This window comes from Apus apus, chromosome 1 (assembly GCF_020740795.1).
Source record: "Apus apus isolate bApuApu2 chromosome 1, bApuApu2.pri.cur, whole genome shotgun sequence".
Classification (NCBI taxonomy): domain Eukaryota; kingdom Metazoa; phylum Chordata; class Aves; order Apodiformes; family Apodidae; genus Apus; species Apus apus.
Window position 1 is genome coordinate 73,796,498 of NC_067282.1, and position 21,268 is coordinate 73,817,765.

Sequence of the window (21,268 nt, forward strand, 5' to 3'; positions counted from 1 at the left end):
TGTAACAGTGAAGGGCAAAACATTCTCACAGTTAATATTTTCCATCTTATGGATTCTAGGAATACATAAAACTAAGTAGGGAATTAAAGTGAACTGGACCAAGCTGCCTGAACTCTCATCAAGACAAATTAGAAAATGAAGTGAGTGCAAATATTCCTACCTTCAGCATCCTTACATGGTGCTGCTCCACATCAGCTGTGCTGTCCCATGAGCCACAGCTGTCACTGCTGCTTGGGCTTGTGTCAGACCCAATGCATCAGGTGTTCATCACACTAGTTAATCTGTCCCTCTCAGAAACTACTTCCTGAAATAATAGCATTTGCTGAGAAACTTAACCTTTTTTTCATGTAAAACACTAAGAAAAACACTTGATTAAAAAATATTTTATTAGGAGTACAGTGTACCTGCAATGTACTTTATAAGGCATTTTCTATTTCTACTATATATATATATGGGTGTTCCTGTTCATATTTTTTTTTCAATATAATAGTAATGTAATGAATAACACCTTTAAAAAAAACTACATCTCTTTATTTAGTTCATAGATGTTCAAGCAGTACAAGAAGTAGTTTTGAGGGAGATTTTTATGAATATTACTATAAAGCAGTTTTAAAGTTCAGTTATCACTATTTCCCCTTTGTCCCCAATGAACAATGTTTCAAAACACCTTTTCCTTTTAAAAATAAGCCTGGTTATGCTGTTATAACTAGCTTATTCTTTCCTATTTCATTTATCTTTTCAAGTCCTCCTGCACTGTATGTACATTTGGCTTTTGAGCCAGTAAATCTCCTTCTCTAAAAAACTACATTTTCATGAAAACCCACAGCCATGGAGGCCAGTTTTTTGGGGTTTTTTTGGCTTTTTTTTTTCATTCCATGTACATACATACCTATTTGCTTTAACTGAGGGAAACCAAGCCTGCCAGCCAACCCCTGCACAGCTCTGGGGCAGTGGCTCTAACTCTGCAGCAACAGGCTGAACATGCAGCTTTGATGGAGCCGAAGCATTTGAAAACAAACGTTAAAAAAAACCAACCCACTGACCTGATCATTTAAAGCTGCACGTATTGCAACTGACATCAGCGTTTTTGGCAGGAGTATAAACTGTTTGTACATGTAAGGAGAAAGCGCTTCAAGTTTACTGGTGGCAGCATATTCAAAATCCTAGGGTTTTTTTTTCTATAATTTATGAGTGGGGAGACACTACAGACCTATCTGGACAGGTAGCTTATGGCATGTTACAAGAAGACCAGTGAATATTTAAAAACTAACACACATTTCATTCCACAACTCTGGAATGGCAACTCTGCCATAACTGTGCCTTAAACATTTATTACAACATTGTGATAAATAATATACACACCCTATCTTTTAAAATACCATATAAACCATACCTCAAGAATAGGGAGCCAGCTTCCCTATACATTATCCTACAACATGTCCCTAGCCTCTTTGGGATTTTTTATTTTTAATCTAGAATTTGTAAAACTGGATAACTACAGTAAGCAGCCTACGCTATTACACAATTAATGCAGTATTGGCATTAGACTTGGATAAACCCTTGCACACTGGCAACCTTATGTAAGTGCCAGGTGTACCATAAACATTTCCATCTCTCAGCCTGCCTTGGGCAGTCGGTGGGGGCAGTAAGTGCTGGGCCTTCTCACTAAGATGATGTGGCATCTACCATTTCCCAGGTATTGATGTTCCACACTCATACCAGCGAACGTAGTTGATTTGAGTCTCCCCACCTATTTTTCCGAATTTGACAGGTTCCTGACGAACTGCTCTGAAAAATCCTGGAACAGAAAACAGAGTTGTGTTTGCATGAAGCCCTCAGACAGCACCTTCCTTTGCTTTCCCCGTGAAGTCTGAACACAATTGAGTTAATGGCTAAGCTAGTCCCTAAGCTGTGACTCCACTGCCCACAGCCTCGCTGCCCTGCCACTGATGAGCACCCTGAATCAGCTGCCATTTGCCCTCCCGAGTCAAACAAAAGCAGAAACTCTTGGGATTGCTGCAGCCCAAAGCCAGGGAGGTGCATCCTCCCTCCCCTCCAGAATTGTGTTCCCAGCATCCACCCAGGAAGGGTGCCAGCTGGTCCATGCCACTGCCCTCCTCCCTGCCTCTGGCTGCTGCTGGGATCTTTTCTTAACAGGAGGCTGCTCCTCCTTGCAAAGTTATGATGGTTAAATAGTTCCCACTGCAGCAGCCTGAACATTGCAGGGAACCTAAATAAATCTTGACAGTTGGGGGTTTTTCATGCTGTTGTCCCATCTCCAAGCAAAAGATCCAACCTCCTGCTTTAGCTCTGTTCTATGTGACAACATACATGCTTCCCATTCAAACCATTAAGCTAGAAACTGAGGGCAGCAACTAGTGCTGAGTACACTCTGCTCGTCATAAGTTTATGTGGCTAAAGTGTGCACGTGCAGATGTGTGTATGCATAGAATCAAAGAATCATGGCATAGTTTGGGTTGGAACGGATCTTAAAGAGCATCTAGATCCAAGCTCCCCTGCATGGGCAGGGACACCTCCTGCTACAGCACACGTGCAAGCGAAGTGCTGCTCTGCAACTGATGCACAGCAGCAGTCATGAGGCTCTCCCTGCTCTTCAGGTCAACTGTGTGTAGATAAACATGCTGCTGCCAGGGAGGAACTGAGCAGCAATGGGCAATCCTTCCTCTGTTTTGTTAATTTACTAGAAATACAAGCAGAAGAGGTGTGTGTGTTTGTGTGTGGGAGCATTGGTCGGTTGTTTTGTTGTCTTTTTGTTTGTTGGTTTTGTTTTGATTTCCTAAAAAATGAACATAGCTCATTAATCCACTCCAGTTGCTGAAAACAAATTGGTTTTAAATGTCTTTTAAGCTGGGGTAGTGAGCTTTTTAGGTACAAGGGTTTTATTTTGGAGCTTGGTGTTTTTGGTGTTTGGGGGTTTTTTTGTGTGTGTTTTGTTTGTTTTTGGTTTTAATTTAAAAAACTCTGAAAGGTCGTCTGTCCTGGCAATGCCAAGCTGGATTCAGACAATCCTTCATATAAACAAAATACCTTTACAAATGGGCTACTGCCTGAGAAAGGATATGCAAAGCTCTCTTGGAAAAAAACAACAAACGAACAAACCCGAAAATCCACATAAGGAACACCTTTCACATTGTTCACCTACTTTGTTTTCAGAAAAGCTGGTGGAAGATTTAGGTGCTTCACTTTAATCTCCGACACCTACCTCGATGCATTTCTGTCCTTTTGTCAGTATTTTATAAATGGAGCACTACATGGAGGAAGGTTTGGTCAACACACTGATGCTGTACTGAAAACTGGTTTGATAGTTTTCTCAGCAAAAGACTCCATGACACACTCAGCATGGACATGTGTGTCAATACAGCCTGCCCACTTACTCCCCAAAGGAATGGAATACCTCACCCTGGCACTGCTGCTAACAAGCAAGGCAGGAGTTCAGCTGACAGAAATACCATTTTCTTTCACTCGAGCCTCAGCAACATGTGTGAAACAGCCAGGCAGGTCACAGCTGCATTTAGGACATCCAGTCCCATGCCCACATAGATCAGACTGGAATTCTAAGCACCCGGTTCAAATTAGTGCACACAGAATTACTGCAGCATGAATTATATTTTCCAGTAATAACTTTTTAGTTTCTCATTAGCACCAAACAAAGCTGTTTAATGCCCAACTGATGATTTACTGCACTTTAAATCAACCTTGCTAGTTTGAACATAACACTTCATGCCTCTCTTGCAAATTCAAGTTTGTGGTTGGATTTAAATATGTAATACCAACTGTGAATAATCTGTTGGAATGTTTTAAACAGGAGAGAGGCTGTTTACTACTGAACAGAACCCGAGTCATAAACTTATTTCAGTTAAGTCACTGCTTATCTTCAAAAACTTCTTGGCTCTCTTCTGCCTGCAAAGCTAGTAGTCCCTGTCCATCACCCAGCCCAGCAGTGGGCCCTGAATGCACCAGCAGGAAAAAGAAACACACGAAGGAATTGTCAAGGTTTGCTACAGAGACTGTTGTAAGGAATTACCGTCTTTGACTGGTAGGTCTTCTTGCTGTCCTGTCCTTCCATCTAAAAATGAGTCCACAAATTGGCAGTGATCTTCTCCATGGCCTCTCTGGTCTCCTATGTTATAAAATTTTCCTGAAAGCAAAGAAGCAGCAAAGTTGAAAATCCATGTACAGTTTAGTGAGGGGTATTTCCAAAACCCACCAAAGGCAATGGGCTGTGCTCCCTGCTCTGTGGGGAAGCCAAGGTGAATGCTACGATTCTTTTCCTCTCAGGATCTATAGCTGAAATTAGAATGTTATGTGGGTACTCCCAAGTACAGCCCTCCTGGCTGTAGAAGGAAGTGCCCCTTTCCTTAGCCAAAATCTGTGCCTGAATGTACTTTTTCTCCCCCCTTACATGCAATACAATAAGTGAATTTCTATTGTTACCTAGAACCTCATCCTGACTGTATCAAAAGAGGGGTAAGTTTTGCTAGTGTTGGGAATGGAGGGGTGGTTTGGTTCCCTGTCAGGAAGACCCCGGTACTTAAAAAAATTAGTTATAGACCACCTCATAACACAGGCAAGGCATGTTTTATAAGTCATGACATTTTTGCATATATGCACAAGAGAAACACTTTAACAAATAGATGACCTTGGTATAGTAACTGCTTATCCAGAGCGCGAGGTGTGCCTGTGTATTTATTTGCGGAATTGCTTAACAGGACACTTCACTGCAGCTGAGTAGAAAACAAGGTCTGAAGTGCCCCATGCAGCACATGCTGATGTTATGAGCTGCATCTGTCCTGTTAACAAGAGGATTCACAGTGAAGGAGTTTTGACAGAGATGTTTTACTTACTGATTTGATTTGCAAGACATTAGTAAAATTCAGTTCAGAAGATGGAGGAAAGCATACTACGTTATCTTCCCAACCTTGGCAGAAAACATTTTCAGATAAACCTATTTTTTCTACACTCATTTCACAGAACTTCGTGTTATGTTCAGCCTTTGGTTGTGAGGTTGAAAGGAAAGGTGAGAGCATCTAGAAATAGGCTCAGTACTCAGGCATGAGCTAAGCAGAAAGTCTGGTTACTCAATTAGATGTTGGGTGTCCTGTAGCCTTAAATCTCTGCCAGTCTGGCCGCTTGAGAGAGTGAGGTGGCTTACAATACTGCTCCCTGAAGTGCAATCAATAAAAGAGGAGCCTACCAATAAGCTCTCTGTTTCTCCTATTTTTGTGATCTGATCAGTACTTTGCCAAAAATTCTTACCTCCACATGATGGCCTCTGTGCACACAGTTCTTCTTGAGCTTTAGAAAATTATTTATTACTGTCTAGTTTTGTCTGCAGGCATGTTTTTTCCATTGGAGAACTGGTCAGAGGGAGTTCCTCTCAGCAATTTTTTGGTTTCAAATTAAGAACATTCAGGCTGCCCAAAACAGCATTTTTTTTTCCCGGCTGTTGAAGGTCACACTTAGAATTTATTTTTTTCCTCTCCTCAATAAATACCTTTTTAAATTTTTTTTTCCTTTTTATTTTTTTTTTTTTCCCCTAGGTGGCCTGCTTTTCTGGAATGCTTACAGTGACTGCTCTGAAGGACTGTTAAATGAGGTCAGCAGTAGGGGCTGGTTTATAGAACAGTCCTGGCATATGTAACATAGATCAGTTTGTCTTCCTGAGAGACAGAATAAACGAGATATTTTTATGGCTAACATAAGAACAGTAACTTTCAAATACACACATACTCTTCTGGCCCACAGAGTAACATACACATAATACAAACAATTGCTATACATAAATTAGCATTCTCAGTGAGTATTAAATTCTTAATGCCCAGTTCTTTCCATAGTAAGGGAACACATTGAAAAACATTCAGCTAAAAAATGACTAAACTAACCTTTCTCTTGGGGATAGAAATTCTGGTATGGAGTAAAATTTTTTTTTAAAGTGTTCCCTTGTGGGTGGTCTTACAGAAAGTTAGGTACCAGTTTTGTTTTATACATTGTGAATTCTGCAATAGAAGAAGTATACATTAATGCTAAAAACCAGCACACAAAGATACGGTTGTTGGCTGCCTTATACAAGGCACCCAAATTTCAAGTTCATTACACTGCTTAAACAGCAAAGCTTTGGATGATAATTTCAGTGTGAGGCGGAACATGGACTTCAGTGCAGCCCTTCAATGCTGGCACACACTGCCCAGGTGGCTGGTGTTAGCAGATACACCTCCACTTGTCTCAGGGGCGCAAGGAGACAAGGTGTGACAGTGAAACACAACAGAACAGAGCCCGGCTTCAAACTTGAAACTTTCTCACTCACATATGCAGCCCCATGCAATGACACTTAGAAAAGTGGCAAAAAGCAGCTCTCCTTCCATGTCAATATTACAATTCTATCAAATACTGTGACAACCGGTCAAGCACTGGTTTTAACAATCCAAGTGCAAGAACCAGGCTTAGCGAGTACAAGGCATACAATGTGGCTACTATAATCTCTATCCAGCCAAGTAAAATCACCACCCTTCCAGCAAGAACAAAAATAATCTAATGCAAATAGGAAAATGGGCTCCTGATATATTACATTTTTCTTCAGAGATTGAAGTGGTTTTCACTACAGTGTTAATTCACTTGATTTAGGGCTGAAGTCTAGTCCTGCTAGATTAGCACTGCTATTTCCTCTTCTGGCTGGTTTTGTGATACACTGTGCCTCATTGCCAGTGTTTGTCATTTGATCACAGCTGGTTAGTACAGCAACAGCTGAAAGAAAGATACCTCTGTTCAAAACAGTCACTTTTATTCACATAATTGCTAAGATATTATTTATGTATGAGACATTGTACTTAATATTAATGACAGGGCTTTCCTTCCTTGCCTGCTCATGGATGAATGGTGCTGGGTGCAAGGCTGGGCAGCTTAAAATTATATCAGCACAGGATGCCCTGCACTCCCCTGATACTCACTTTCCATGTTCCTACATACAGAGGCCAGAGCTCTGCTCCTGTGGGGTCCTGAGCTCTCAGATGGGGCAACTTTGGGTTAGGAAGGTTGATTCTTTCAGCCACTGTTTCTCCTAGTAAATTCAATTCAATGTGATGAAAATACTGACTAACTTGCAGTGAAAAAACATTTTCCATACACAGCTGTACTATACTCTTTGTGCTCTGGATATAATACTAATGCCATTGTGATAGAGTTGTCCATGCAGCTCTGATAAAAGATGGACTATAAGAGGTTGATGTGCTTCTAAATATAGCTCATACAATCTACATGCTTAACTATCAACTAACTGAAAAACACTTTTGACAGGCTGCTTCCCCAGCCTACACACAGCACGTGTCATTTGATTCAGGTCTTAGACACAAGACACTCTAGTGACCTTAAGACACTGAACAAAACTTGAGAAGATGAGGCCAAGAGGCTGCTGTTCGTAATAAAACAAAATCTAAGAAAAAGAAGGGGGCAAAAAATTAGCAAAAATGGGAAAAGTGAAAACAAAAATGTTAAATCAGGTGACTAAAACCTGTTGACTAGAGTGAAGTAATGTATTTATAAGCCTGACATTAATGAAGCAACTGGATTTTACCAAATGGGATGGACATTGCTGAGCTTATTCCTGGTTTAAAATTGCATCCTAATCCTCTAATTAAGAACTATTCCAGGCTACCGTTTACTGGCAGAGACTTGATCTTTATCAGCTTTCCATGACTCCCAGGTTACTAACAGGTACTTAAAATCAGATGATCACCACAGAGAAGTAAGTCTTGAGTCTGAAAATTCAGTATCAAAGACATCAGTGATTACTGAGCACAACCAGATTACTATTTATGATTAATCTGTGGACTAGATTAAACATGCCTCATCACACTTTAGCAGAGCTCATCTTAGTTCTTGAACGATGATAACTTTAAGGAGTGTATATTGATGACAACACTGATTTGAATATCTCTTACCTGTAAGTGAATCACTGAGGTATATCTTGTATCTCAAAGAATTACAAAGCTGCACACCTACGAACTTCTTATACCAAGTCCTCTTTACATATTGTTTCCCTTTGCATTCTGAATAGGTGTCTGAATTGAATGGGATTTCAGTCCAGATAGCATCCTTTCCCACTGCAGGAGAGGAAGAAATAGGCTGAAGTATGATGCTGCTTACAACATTATGTACAGCAAATATATGCAAATAAATATAAGTAGAAACCTTGATGGAGCAGAATGTACCATGGCACCAGTCACCTTCATTTTGAACAATACAGGTATTTCAGGGAAGCACCAAAAGGTGCAGATATGATTGACACAGTGAACTGCTTCTGCTCTCTGTGTGTGGTGCCAGTTTGGAATAAGCTTAATTGTAAGGCATTGTTAGGGGGACAATGTCAGCGTGTTGGTGAAACTCTCATTTACAAAGTGTGTGTCACAGTCACTCTTTTCCAGTGGGTTCAAGCCAGGACTGTCATCTTTCAGCAAACCTTGTGATTTAACAGAAATACACACAAAAATTGTCATGACATATGTGGAAAGAAAGATGTCTCTATGTTTGTCAAAGTGATGTCCATTACAACTGCAAAAAAAGCAGCCCAATTTGCTTGAGCCATGTCAGCTGTTCTTCAAAAGTTCAGTCCACCTCCCATTAAGACAGCAAGTCTTGTAGGTGGCCTACAGCAGAGCTGGATCAAGCCTTCAGAAGCAGAATTTTTTTCTAAAACACGATGGCAGATAAACAGTATCCTCTGAGTTGTCCTCTGATAACTCACTTTAAAAGTGTGCAGGAGCTTATTCATTTTAGAGAGCTTTCTTTCACTTTAAGGACAAGGCTGAGAAAATATGAAGTTGTCCTTGGCTCATTTGTGTATGTTGGTTTGAAGCCATCCCAGCTGCCCTGGAAGCAATGCATCACATTGTTTGTGTTCTGCTGCTCAGGTAAACAAGCAGCCTGGCTTACCAGGGGTATGGGTGGAAGGAGTGAAATCATGTGTGAACTCTGCATGATTGCATAACTCATTTAGTTGGTGCAGTGCAGCCTGCCCGCCACCTCACCCCCTTGGGTAAAATTATGCTATCTCATCTCATTTCTGCAAAAAATTTTGATCAGAAGATAAGATACTATACATAAAAAGCTTACTTGAAATTGGTTCGCTCACTCTTGGGTCCGCTAGGGGAAGAAGAGAGACATTCAATCAGATACTATAAAATGAAATTTCCCAATATGTCAATGGGAAAGCATTAGTAAGTGATTTTATACAGTTGACATAAGCTGCAATCTGTGAAACAGAGTTTTGGAAGCAAAGTTCTTTTTTTGTATTCAATTAAAATAAATATTTTTCTTATGTGAAACTACAGTATCAATGAGGTTTTAAAAAGCTTTTTATGGGACAATACAGTCCCAATACAGTATTTCTAGTAAAAACAAGAGTTTAAACTAGCAAAAACCAATTATACTTCATCTTTTTAAAATTTCAGTTGCAAAGCTTAAATAATAAAAAGGATCCATCTATAATACTTGCCACACAAAACCTGCCTAAACAAGCCCAAAAGAAAGAAGTGGAAATGTGCAATTAAGAAAAAAACAACAATAACTGACCACTTAATTTGTCCAAACAAAATAGGATACAGAACATAAGCCTTGTCATTAATGAAAACAGCACTTGGCATAAATATTTTTTCAGTTTTAGCAATCTGGGATTACAAAGAGTATATTCAAAGTTTTTAAATATGTGTGGCATAGTCTGAGCTCCTCCCTGACTAATCCCTTGCTTAGACAAAACTCTCATCACCAGTGACAGCACTAGATGAAGACTATTATATTATTACACCTGGCTCAAAACACCAATTGAGAAAGTCTTTTTAAAGACCTTGTCTTTTGTATGGTCCTTAAGTACTATCAAGCAATAAACACTTCTACACAAAACATGGTTTCTTGCTTGTATAAAGTCAACAGGTCAACTGTAGTTAGCCTCAAAAGGAACTGGAATAGGGACAGCAAAGGCGCTCTGATTCTCACCTCTGAGTCATATAGGACTTAAACTGAGAACCAATCAATGGTCAAAAGGCTTGTGTGCACCTCTTTAACAGTTTCACTCAAGAGTAAACAGGCTCCAAGAGGACATACTGGGACACTGACTTTTCCCAGTTGCTATTTCTCAATCCCTATTTCAGCCAAAAGATCACTATTTATAAAGCAGCCTCACTGAACAGGTAGCAAAACAGCCTATAAACAGACCACCTCAAACAAATACCTCATGTTCCCCATCCAGAAGTCATGAATGAGTTTGATAGACACAAAAAGGTCAGGTATATTAATCTTAAATGACTGGCCTTCTGTAAGGATAGTGTTGGTTTCTCTGTAATGAATACCAGTCAAACTCTCTGTGCTCTCTTTTTTTTTCACCCTGCAGTCTGGCCATCTGAAATCTTCCCACAACATAGCCTTGTTCTCAGACTGACCTCTGACCTTCAAGGCACTACCATAACATGTTCAGTATTAAAAGCCAGTCTGGAGATAGTAAAGAGCAAGACCAAACACAAAATGAAGTAAGAGAACCTGTCATACATCCCACAAACATGGGTACTAAAGCCACTGTAAGTGATGGTCAGACCTTTGGAAGTTCTTACCTGATTCAGTACTGAAAGCCACAACACTGCTGCTTGGACCTTCACCGAGAGGGTTTCTAGGTTTCACATGGAATTCATAACTGGGGAATAAAATAGAAGAGGTAAAGGTTTAGCAAACCAAGCATTCTTTCAGAGGCTGGTGCAAGCAAACTGCCAACATACCTCTTGGTGCTACTTGCTTCCTGGAGAAGAACAAAAAGGCCTCAATTCTTGCTCTGAAAACACCGATAAATTCTCTGTCCTAACTGTATAAAGCCTTTCTGAACACATCATTTACCCGCCCTTTTCATAATTCTTTACACACATACTATTACTGTTTGATTTAATGCACCACTGGTTTAAGTCTGTCTCCACTCACACATGAGGTTTTGATTTTGGCAAAGTGAGCAGTTCAGGTGAGGTCTGCAGCAATCCAAATAGCAGAGACCAAGTAAATGACGTTGTTATTTATTTGCACATTTTTCATTCATAAGAACACAAAATTCCAATTCAGTGCCTCTCAGGCCCACCAACAGTGACAAACAGGGCTAGCGGTGAAACATAGGGCATGTCTTCCAGGACAGGTGCTCAGCCACAGCAAAGATGCAATTGCTTGAATATATATTTTAATAGTAAATATATGGAGTAATGAAAAGATGTTGTGCAGCATTTCTTTCCTGTATTTTAAACATAAAGTCACACAACACCAGTCTGTATTGTAGTTATCTCATGATCTCTTTTCATCACAGCTGTTGTTGGGAACCAAAGTGCTATAAAAACAGAGCAAGATTAAAGAAAATATCCAAGCCTGGATCCTCCACTCAAGCCTCTCCCACCTCACAATACTTGTTTAAGAGTGGTGGACAGGCAAGACAAAGTGATTTCTAACTCTGCAGTTTAGCTGAAATGTACACTTTCAACCAGAAGTTTTAAGTATAGAGCTCTTGAAAGACAGTCGCAAACCTAAAAATGTTACACAGAAGATACCAGACAGGTGAAGCAGGAAAGCGAGTTATAAGGATGGTCACTGGACACAGCTAGTATCTTAAATCAAGGGCAGAGCTAAGAACAGGCTCTGTATTTCCTCCCTCCCAGCACACACTGTCCCAGCAAGCCACTTCTCAGCTCTCCTGGCTCTAGCCCGGCAGCACCTGTGAGTCACTCACCACTCTCTGTACTCCCTGAAGGACCTGCATGTCCCCCATGCCAAAGTACCCTGAGGAGTAGCACGTACACACCCAGTCACCAGCACCCTCCTCATGCCTTCCCCTGAGCTATCAGCAATAATCTGTCCCATGAGTGCTACCTACAGAGATACTTTCATGTGCTTTGAGTGCATATATGGTGAATCTCTGTCAACGTGGATTGTTCTTTCATACGTGAGACAGATCCACAGGACACGAGTCAAAAGGACTGTAGGCCTGGAAAATGGGCCCTAAATTAGAGACTAAACACAGAGAAAAATGAGAATCCCAGATGTAGGCAATTAAACGTCCAGCTCTTGACTTGCGAATGATCCTTACCAATGATAACTTGGTAGTTCACAACTATAACATAGGGTTGTAATGTACTGCTGAAATTGGTTCCAAACTGCAGTTTTCTAAAGAAAAAAACATACTGCTCTCGGTACGGCTGGGAATTTGTAAACTCCATTTGCAAGTCCCTACAAGAGACAGAATAATTCAGTCCAAACTTTGGATTACCTCTCTTAGCTTCTTGGCTCCTGCAAAACCTGAATAGCTCACTAATTAACCTCAGTGGACTAATCACGTACCAAGCAACTGCTTTCCATCCTTCTAAGACAATACTGAACTGTGAAATTGCTTACATAAGCAATTGTCTTTATTTCTAGGCTTTTCTTTTTTAAGGGAAATACTTACAAAGATTGGTATGCTGAACAAAAGGGAGGTGGATAATTTGTGGACACTTCTACGTGAAACATGGGATTCTTTTGAGCTTTAAAATATCTATTTGGAGTAATCAACATTTATGCAAACATGCTACAGGAACATTTTAAGCAACTCCTAGTAGCCTACTGTATGAGGGAGACAAATTAATACATTAAAAATAAGTTATAGACAGAAAATATTCTTCATGATTAAGATCAAATTAATTAAACAAAGACATGCTTTGAAAAATTTGATCTGAACAGTTAATATTCACCTTGGGCAGGTGGTACAGTTACTTTTGTGGTCAAGAGGTAGTCTCATTTAGTAAGAAAGGTCAATACCAAAAAACTGTAGCAGAGAAGTTGCAAATTTCTTCCGAAGAATCACGGAAGCATAAATGATGATTTGCTAGTAAGAAGGGTGTTTTAAAGTGATAGACTGAAGATACATTTTGGACAATGTACAAGTTAGCACATGCCTAGAAGTAAAATATTCCAAAGAAGTTTTCCTGCTTCCTTCATGGCAGGAACACCTTAGCTATAGCTGTTGTTGTAGTTTTGATCATAGAATCATAGAATCATAGAATCATAGAATCATAGAATCATAGGGGTTGGAAGGGACCTCGAAAGATCATCTAGTCCAACCCCCCCGCCAGAGCAGGGTCACCTAGAGCACATCACACAGGAAGGCATCCAGGCGGGTTTTGAATGTCTCCAGAGAAGGAGACTCCACAACCTCTCTGGGCAGCCTGTTCCAGTGCTCTGTCACTCTCACAGTAAAAAAAAATTTTCTGATATTCACCTTAAACCTCCAATTTGTATCCATTACTCCTTGTCCTATCACTGGTCATAACTGAAAAAAGCTTAACTCCATCTTCTTGACACTCACCCCTTACGTATTTGTAAACATTGATGAGGTCACCCCTCAGTCTCCTTTTCTCCAAACTAAAGAGACCCAGCTCCCTCAGCCTTTCCTCATAAGGGAGATGTTCCACTCCCTTAATCATCTTTGTGGCTCTGCGCTGGACTCTTTCAAGCAGTTCCCTGTCCTTCTTGAACTGAGGGGCCCAGAACTGGACACAATACTCCAGATGCGGCCTCACCAAGGCAGAACAGAGGGGGAGGAGAACCTCTCTTGACCTACTAACCACACCCTTTCTGATACACCCCAGGATGCCATTGGCCTTCTTAGCCACAAGGGCACATTGCTGGCTCATGGTCATCCTCCTGTCTACCAGGACCCCCAGATCCCTTTCACCTACACTGCTCTCCAGCAGGTCAGCCCCCAACCTGTACTGGTGCATGACATTTTTCTTCCCCAAATGCAAAACTCTACACTTGCCCTTGTTAAACTTCATCAGGTTTTTCCCCGCCCAAATCTCCAGCCTGTCTAAGTCTCTCTGAATGGCAGCACAGCCTTCTGGTGTGTCAGCCACTCCTCCCAGCTTGGTGTCATCAGCAAACTTGCTGATCACTTACAGCTCAACATACCTGTTCTTTTGCTTTACTGGTAGTTTATGGTTTGACCTTATGGATAATAATAACCTTTGTCCCTTATTTGAAATTAAAAGGAAACTTTGAAGGGCACTGCCTAGGATTCCTGACCTAAAGTTTCTTGTTTCCATAGGACTGGCTATAAGGAAAGCACAAAAACTGAACAGGTGAAGTGTTCTTAGGGAACATTTCAGCCGCAGGGACTCAGCAGGAAATGATGCAGGCAAGTGTGAACTAAAGATAAAAATCTACAGTCAGCATGTCAAGATCTCACCTACTGAATATGTACTGGTTTCACAGGTTTTGCAAGCTGGATTTACATGCCTCTGTCAGGCAGAATATCACAAGCAGCACAAGACAGTGCAGGATTTTGAAGCAAATTTAAGTATTTTGCTGGTTTTGTACAAATATATTGTTCTCAAGAGCTGATATGCCCTACTGGGAGTTGCATCAGGCAATATTCTTCATAGGAAACAAAACTTGAGTCAATGAACTTGGATCCATCAATTCTCTAACTGTATAAAAAGGCCAAAACAAGAACTGAAGACTAAATATTTTCCGAACAGTGTTTTTTGAATAGTGGTCTAGGCACCACTAGGAGCTCTGCAAAAGATCAAACCACAGCTGGGAAAATTATTTTAAGATTGAAATAAAGAACTAAAATATACACATAGAGATTTCAGTCCATGTAAACATATAAACAAAATTGAAGAAAAGGAAAGTGGTTAAGACATGTTCAAAGTTTAGCTTGTCAGTTAGTGGAGCCTCCTATTGATAATATTAAGGAGCAAGATTTTTAAACTAAAATATATACAATTCTACAATTTTGTTTACAGAAATAGTTACGTATTGCTTTTACAGAATAGTAATGTTTGGAAAGGACCTCTGAGATCACCGAGTCCAACCATCATAAAAACCAAACCAAACCTACACAACAGAACCCCAAACAAACATAAACAGCACCAATTAACACCCACCAAAAAAACCCACCCCAAAACAACAAACAACCCTACATTCTCAGCCACTAGATCGTGCCCTGGATCGTGCCATCTACACCTTTCTTGAATACCTCCAAGGATGGTCACTCAACCACATCCCTGGGCAGCCTGTTCCAGTGCCTGACCACTCTTTCAGTAGATAAATTCTTGCTAATATCTAGTCTAAACCAGCAGCAACTTAATGCCCTTTCCCCTGGTCCTATTGTTATTTACTTGGGAGAAGAGGGCAACACCCACCTCCCTACAACCTCCTTTAGGGTAGTTGTAGAGGGGGAGACCTCATCGCCCTCTACAGTTTGTAGGTTGGTGAGGTCTCCCCTTAACCTCTTCTTCTTCAAACTCTTGGGTGCCTGTATTAGGTGTTTTCACAGGCACCCAAGCATCACAGACTTGGGTGTGATGCTTTCTTTTAGTGGAAAGCAGTCTGCAACAGTGGACAGCAACAGCTGCAACAGTACAAGAACAACAGACAACTACTTTTGGAGAGGAAGAGAAGTAAGCATTTTATTGAAAACGGAAAAGGAGAGAAAGGAAAAATTTGACTGAGCACATGATTTGATAGAGTTTACAGATCTGAGTGTAATTTAATGCCTTGATGTGGCTCACTTCATAGAAAAAAAAAAATTTAAAGTCTCCCTTTATTTGTGTAAGGTGAAAGATCTGGAAAAAAAAACATAGAATGGTGGAAAATAGTACCTGCTGTAATCTTACGGACTTCTCTGCAAACCACAAGGGAGGGAAAAAAACCTGCTTAGGGGTTCAAGAATGCAGGGCAAAGTTAATAAATGGAAATAGGAAAGCTGTAGAATAATTATCCCATGTCTACCTCTTAGCTAGACTTTTTAATGAGAAACTTGAGTCCATCTTTATATCTCTGTGTCTATGATGCCAAAAGCTCTGGTACTCAATATATACAACAAAATAACATGTCACATCTCTAACATCTAACAGATTGGTATCTTGCAAATTTTGGACACCAGGCTTCCCAAAGCCTCCCAAAATGCACAAAACAATAAAAATCCTTGTGCAGATTAAATGGAATAGACTTACAGTAATTACTATGTGGAGCATATTTTTCCACCATAGGAAATCATTATCCTACATGGAACTTTGGCAGACACAGCTACTCCTGCATTTTTGAAATCATGCGGAAGAAGATTGAAGATTGCAGACTGAAAATAAGTGAAGAGAGATTTTCACCACAATATGAGGACCAGAGCAGCTCAGTACACTCCTGGGACTTCAGGTCAATTGCTGGGGAAATGGTAGTGGTTAGATGACCATCAGGTTCAAGTGTTTCAATGTCTAGAGCTCCTCTGTCTCTGCATTGTGCTTGGACAGCAGCATGGTCAGACATGGCAAATAAAACTAAGTTTAAGAGAAGGAAACAAAACAAAACAAGAAAAAAAAAGGAAAAAATAGCGCAGAGTTTGTGGAATCTTTCTCCTAATGAGTGGGAAGAAGGGATGAGAGAAATGGGAAATACTTGCTCATGAACCCTGACATCAACACCAATTTAGTACAAAAAGCTGTTATTATTGTAATAGAGTATCAAAAAACTCCAGCCTTTTTCTGCCACCTTCTTCTGCCACCTTCTTCATTTTTCTGCATTGCAACTTTCACTGTAGTTCTCATCTCTTGACCCTTGCTGCTAACAAAAGCTACGCTCTTTGTTCGCATGTGACTAGCACATTTTGGGTGCTATGTGGAACAGAAAATAACACTAGATAATGGTAATAACAGCATGAGCAGGTAGGTATCAGTTATTGTGTGTAAGTGCACAAAAAACTTATTTAGTAGAGGGTTAAAGACTTGCTGAAGACTATAACTTACCTACTGAGTTATAGTAACATCCTCTTTTTATTTGGTTTCATACCTTTGCAAAACATATGAAAAACCTTTTGAAGGAAACCATCTGCACACATTATAAAAACAGCTTGGGACATGCATATAACCTACACATTTCATATTTAATTTGGATATTTGGATTTGGTGGTATGGGTTTTTTTGTTTTGTTTTGTTTTTGGTTCTTTGTTTTTTGTTTTGATTTGCTTTGTTTTTTTCCTTTGGTTGTTTGTGTGTGTGTGTTGTTCTGTTTTTGGTGTTTGTTTTTGTGGTTTTTTTTTCTTAACATTTCCTGCTATTCATATTTCTCGACTGGAAATATACTTTGCCTCTGGAGACAATCTAACCCAAAAGTCCAAAAGAGATCACTTATAGTGTATTTTAAAAAGAGAAAAGTATTTTTGAAATAAACAAACTACTTAAGCAGGCAAAGGATCAGTATTGAAAGGGAAGTTTTACAAAGGTGTAGAATGCAAGCATCACAGGCTTTTTGTTTCTTACTGATACCTCTTTTCTATTAAAAATATAAACCAGTGGGCTGGTGGGACACATCTACTTTAATGGCTACCTGAATTTCCCCAGAGCTATTTGGCATGTCTTTGACAGCAGACTTAATATTTTTCTTTATTTCCTTCCAATTACTGCCAAAAAAAACATGCATAAGAACTGTTTTCAACAATATTCAGACTCTTTTTGAAGGCTTGAATAGAAATTAGTGCTGCAAAGTTTCCTGGACACTAGTGGTATGTTCTATGAACTTAATTGCCCTTAAACAAACGACCAGAATGAAAGAGAAAATGTACACCTAATTTAAAAAAAAAAAAAAATACAAAAATCAAGATAGGGCAGGGATACAGAAGTAAGAATGACATATTTTGGTGGAGAAACCACAGATATAGCCAAAAAAGTAAAAATGATACTATATCAAATGTCTAGAAGACTTCAATCAATCAATCAGTTTTAAGGAGTTAGAAAAATCCAAGAAGAGTGAAAAAAGAAAACTCAAAACCAACCCTAAAATTCCTTTGGAAATGTGACAGTATAATTGGAAGCAAAAAAAAAAATGAACATCTGCATTTAATATTCTAGGCTAGGAAAGGTCCATGAAAAACTCCAGGCCAGTGAAACTGATTTTAATGAAGGAGAAGATGCAGTTGAACACTATTATTACTACAGAGGAGACAGAATGAAGAAAACAAAAAACAGAGGAAGCCCATTTCTATCTCAGGCCTCTTAAGATTTATTACAAACAAGCACCTGAAGGAGGGAAATACTGAAAATTCTGGATAATGGCCTTACCTTGACTCACACATGGGAGAATTTTCTTGAATATTATCATAGAAGAATTTACTGCAATACCTTCTTTTTAAAGGCAGCTTTTCATGTAAAACCAAGACTAGATAAAAAAGCACCAGGTACGCCAATGAATCTAAAAGTTCCAGTGTGAGTAGCCTTGTAAGAAAGTTAAAAAAAACAAGAGACCTATATGAAAATTAGGTGGAATACTACAGGTATACTACAGTAGTCAAATGACTGCTTGGGAGCTGGACTGTCATTGCCTTTATCAAACAATTACTTTTGTCATTTGGCTTTGACTGCTTTCCAAGTGGAATAAATGCCACACTTCTCAAAAAATTTTCAACTGTGGCTGTTGTCTCAGGATAAAAAATTGCAGAAAGTCCATGTGGAGGATGAAAAATTAAATTGACAGATAAGTTCACACTGGCACATCCTTTTCTCTCATTTTCTTTGCTAAGAAATAAAAATTAAATTAAAGACATCTGCGTTAACATACAAAACCACCTTAGCCTGCATTAAAGAAAATGGGTGAAGCTGAGTTTTACAAGATCAGAAACTTCCCCTAAGAAACAATCATATAATAATTAATGCAGGAAGGGACCTACAAAAGCCATCTTGTCCAGGCCCTTTTCATTACAGGACCAATTTAAAAGGTACATTAGGCTGATTACTCACTGTTGATCAACAAGCACAGCAGTTACAGGCACTCGCTGCTTGAACAACAGAATAAAAACTGATTAGCTCAGTACTTGGTTCAGATTAACTAGAAGAAAGAAGGATGAATGGAGTTTGGGTATTTCACTCATTTAACAAGTGAAGGACTAATTGAAGGATAAAGATGGCAAAAACTGCAGGAAATCTGGTGTGGGTGCAAGTGTGATACTGAAAAGAGGGTTGAGTGAAATGTGACCCAGATCTACTCTAAAATTCTTGGAAATAACGTAAAGGGTCACAAAAACTAACTGCAGTACGAAGTTATATTCAACATCTCTGTATATGTGATTATTAGATCACAGAAGTACATCTACAACAGAAATGTTTAAGGAGAAGACATTCATAAAACAGGAGAAAGTTTTCCTTCTCAGGCACCACTTATATCCAATTAACTATGTGTATTAGAAGGATACATACAGTTATCTAGCTCACTTGCCATAACCACACTACAAGCCTTTAGAGATTTCAGGTAAAAGTTACAATCAAGAGCAAAATATCTGATGAAATTAAACAGAATTCTAGACTGGACTCAGATAGCAACTTAGTGCCAGGAACAGCAGCAGTTTTGAGAACTATGACCAACCAAATAATGGATATCAAAATTTGAACTTTCCAGGTTGCTTCAACTATTGGAAGTTTTCTAAGATATGATAGTGGAATCAAGTCACCAAGGACACATAAACCAGCATATAGGTTACAAGACAGACATGAGATTTGACAAACTGCCATAATATATATAACTTTACATGTTTAAAAGTAACCCTCACAAATTTTCACATGCCTATGAAAGTCCATTTGCATTTCCTTATTGGCATCGTATGAGTTTGTTAAAACCAAATAACTGATAACCTGAAAGTCAAAACTCCTTTTCTTTTTCAGCCAGTGCATTTTTTTTCTGGATCTAGTCACTTTTCAGACAGTTAAATGGACACACAGAATACTACATGATAATTCTCTGATTCAGAGAAATTTGTATCCCATTTGACTCCTATGTTTGTGCTTACTGACAGTTACAGTCACACATGCAATTTTTCATGAGAGACTGTAAGAGTCTCTCATTGCTGCCTCCCTAATATCATCCAAATTTCTGAAATATTCAAAGTCTGGCCATTAGCTCCTAATCTTTAAAAGCTGCCTTGTCAAAAGGCCAGCTCAAGGAAGACGGGTGTCTGGCTTACTGCAGAGCTTCCCAGAGGTGTAGCAGTATGACCTATTTGAATGAAGAATGTGAAAGAGAAAAGCAAACAAACAGCATGATCTGGTAGGCTCAGATGCACCCAGTTTTTCCCTGCTGCCTGTTCAGCTCCCTTCACACTGAAGAGCTGTTTGTCTTGCTTCCCTCCTGCTGGATGAGGGTGATTAACTCTTTAGCTTCTGGACCAGGCACTAACTTATCCTATCTGATTTACCTCAACGGGATGATAGACCTTGGACAATGTGACGGCAGAACACCTTTGTCATACACTGCTCCTCAAGGCTTCAATTGTTTTGCTGCCATATGATATTTTTGGTTTAGGTTTACCCATAGAGACTGAAATACCACATTCACAAACACTTTTATTCCTTCTGGAAAATCTTTGTTTAGGTCTGTCTGGTTTAGATCCTTCCTGTCTCCAATGCTGAATGCACTGAACCTTCAGAGCAGCATATGGGATTCACACAGCCTCACTGATTGCTTTAGGAAAGCTGGAAAAAACACTCAAGTTCAGTTTGTCAGCTTCTCCAAAACATTTCAAGGCCAAGACGTTCTTCCCCAGTCAATCTACCATCTGCTATGGAGCATCTCTCTTTCCATATACCTGCTGGTAGTTTTGTTAATGTTGATAATTTGTGAGTGGGATTTCTTTTTCTCTTCCAAGTTTCTTTCCCAGCTTCACCTCTTATACAGCTCTTTCCTTTAAGGCCAGTTATGGAAAAGTCTATTTCCCAGTCTTCATGTATTACTTGATGAATTTGCAGACATTTTGGGGACACTGGTAATTAATTTATTGAGCTGAGCTTCACTGTCTCTCTTCCTCCTACTTTCAGTCAGTTTTGTCCATGGGTCCATTTCCTTCACCTGTTGAGCAATCAGCTCATGATAGACAGGAGACTTGTATTATGGACAAGTGCCATTCCTTGCAACAATTATACTGTCTACATTATACCGAAATACTGTCTACAATATACCAAAATGCTTTTGTATTTTCCCTAATTTAGGGTGCCAACAAGCGTCGATTCAAATGGAAACAGTAACAATTTCTTGTGCTTCTGCTAAACCTCTCAAGGTGTCCTTAAAATTAGGAAGCACACATTTTGAAATGGGAATTTCATTGAGCAGAGGCCCTCCAAGGAAGACTTTACATGCCTTAAATCCTCTGGGATTTGAGGGACATGCACCACCGCAATTTGTACCAAAGGTTTTCAATTTCAGGCATTGGCCTCCTGAATCCAGA

At 39.6% G+C, this 21,268-nt stretch overlaps 1 protein-coding gene across 18 annotated transcripts in view; it reads right to left on the reverse strand.

The window, feature by feature from the left end:
- Positions 1 to 368: 368 nt before the first annotated feature.
- Positions 369 to 21,268, reverse strand: part of ABI3BP (ABI family member 3 binding protein) — a 152,404-nt gene continuing 131,504 nt past the window's right edge. For all 18 annotated transcript variants that reach the window (XM_051622176.1, XM_051622076.1, XM_051622147.1 and 15 more), the window contains 5 exons: positions 10,617 to 10,696; positions 9,127 to 9,156; positions 7,956 to 8,117; positions 4,046 to 4,159; positions 369 to 1,798 (listed from right to left, as the gene is read on the reverse strand). In XM_051622176.1, coding sequence (XP_051478136.1) covers positions 1,683 to 1,798; positions 4,046 to 4,159; positions 7,956 to 8,117; positions 9,127 to 9,156; positions 10,617 to 10,696 — 502 coding nt within the window. In that variant the 3' untranslated portion in view covers positions 369 to 1,682. The remainder of the gene's footprint in view (positions 1,799 to 4,045; positions 4,160 to 7,955; positions 8,118 to 9,126; positions 9,157 to 10,616; positions 10,697 to 21,268) is intronic.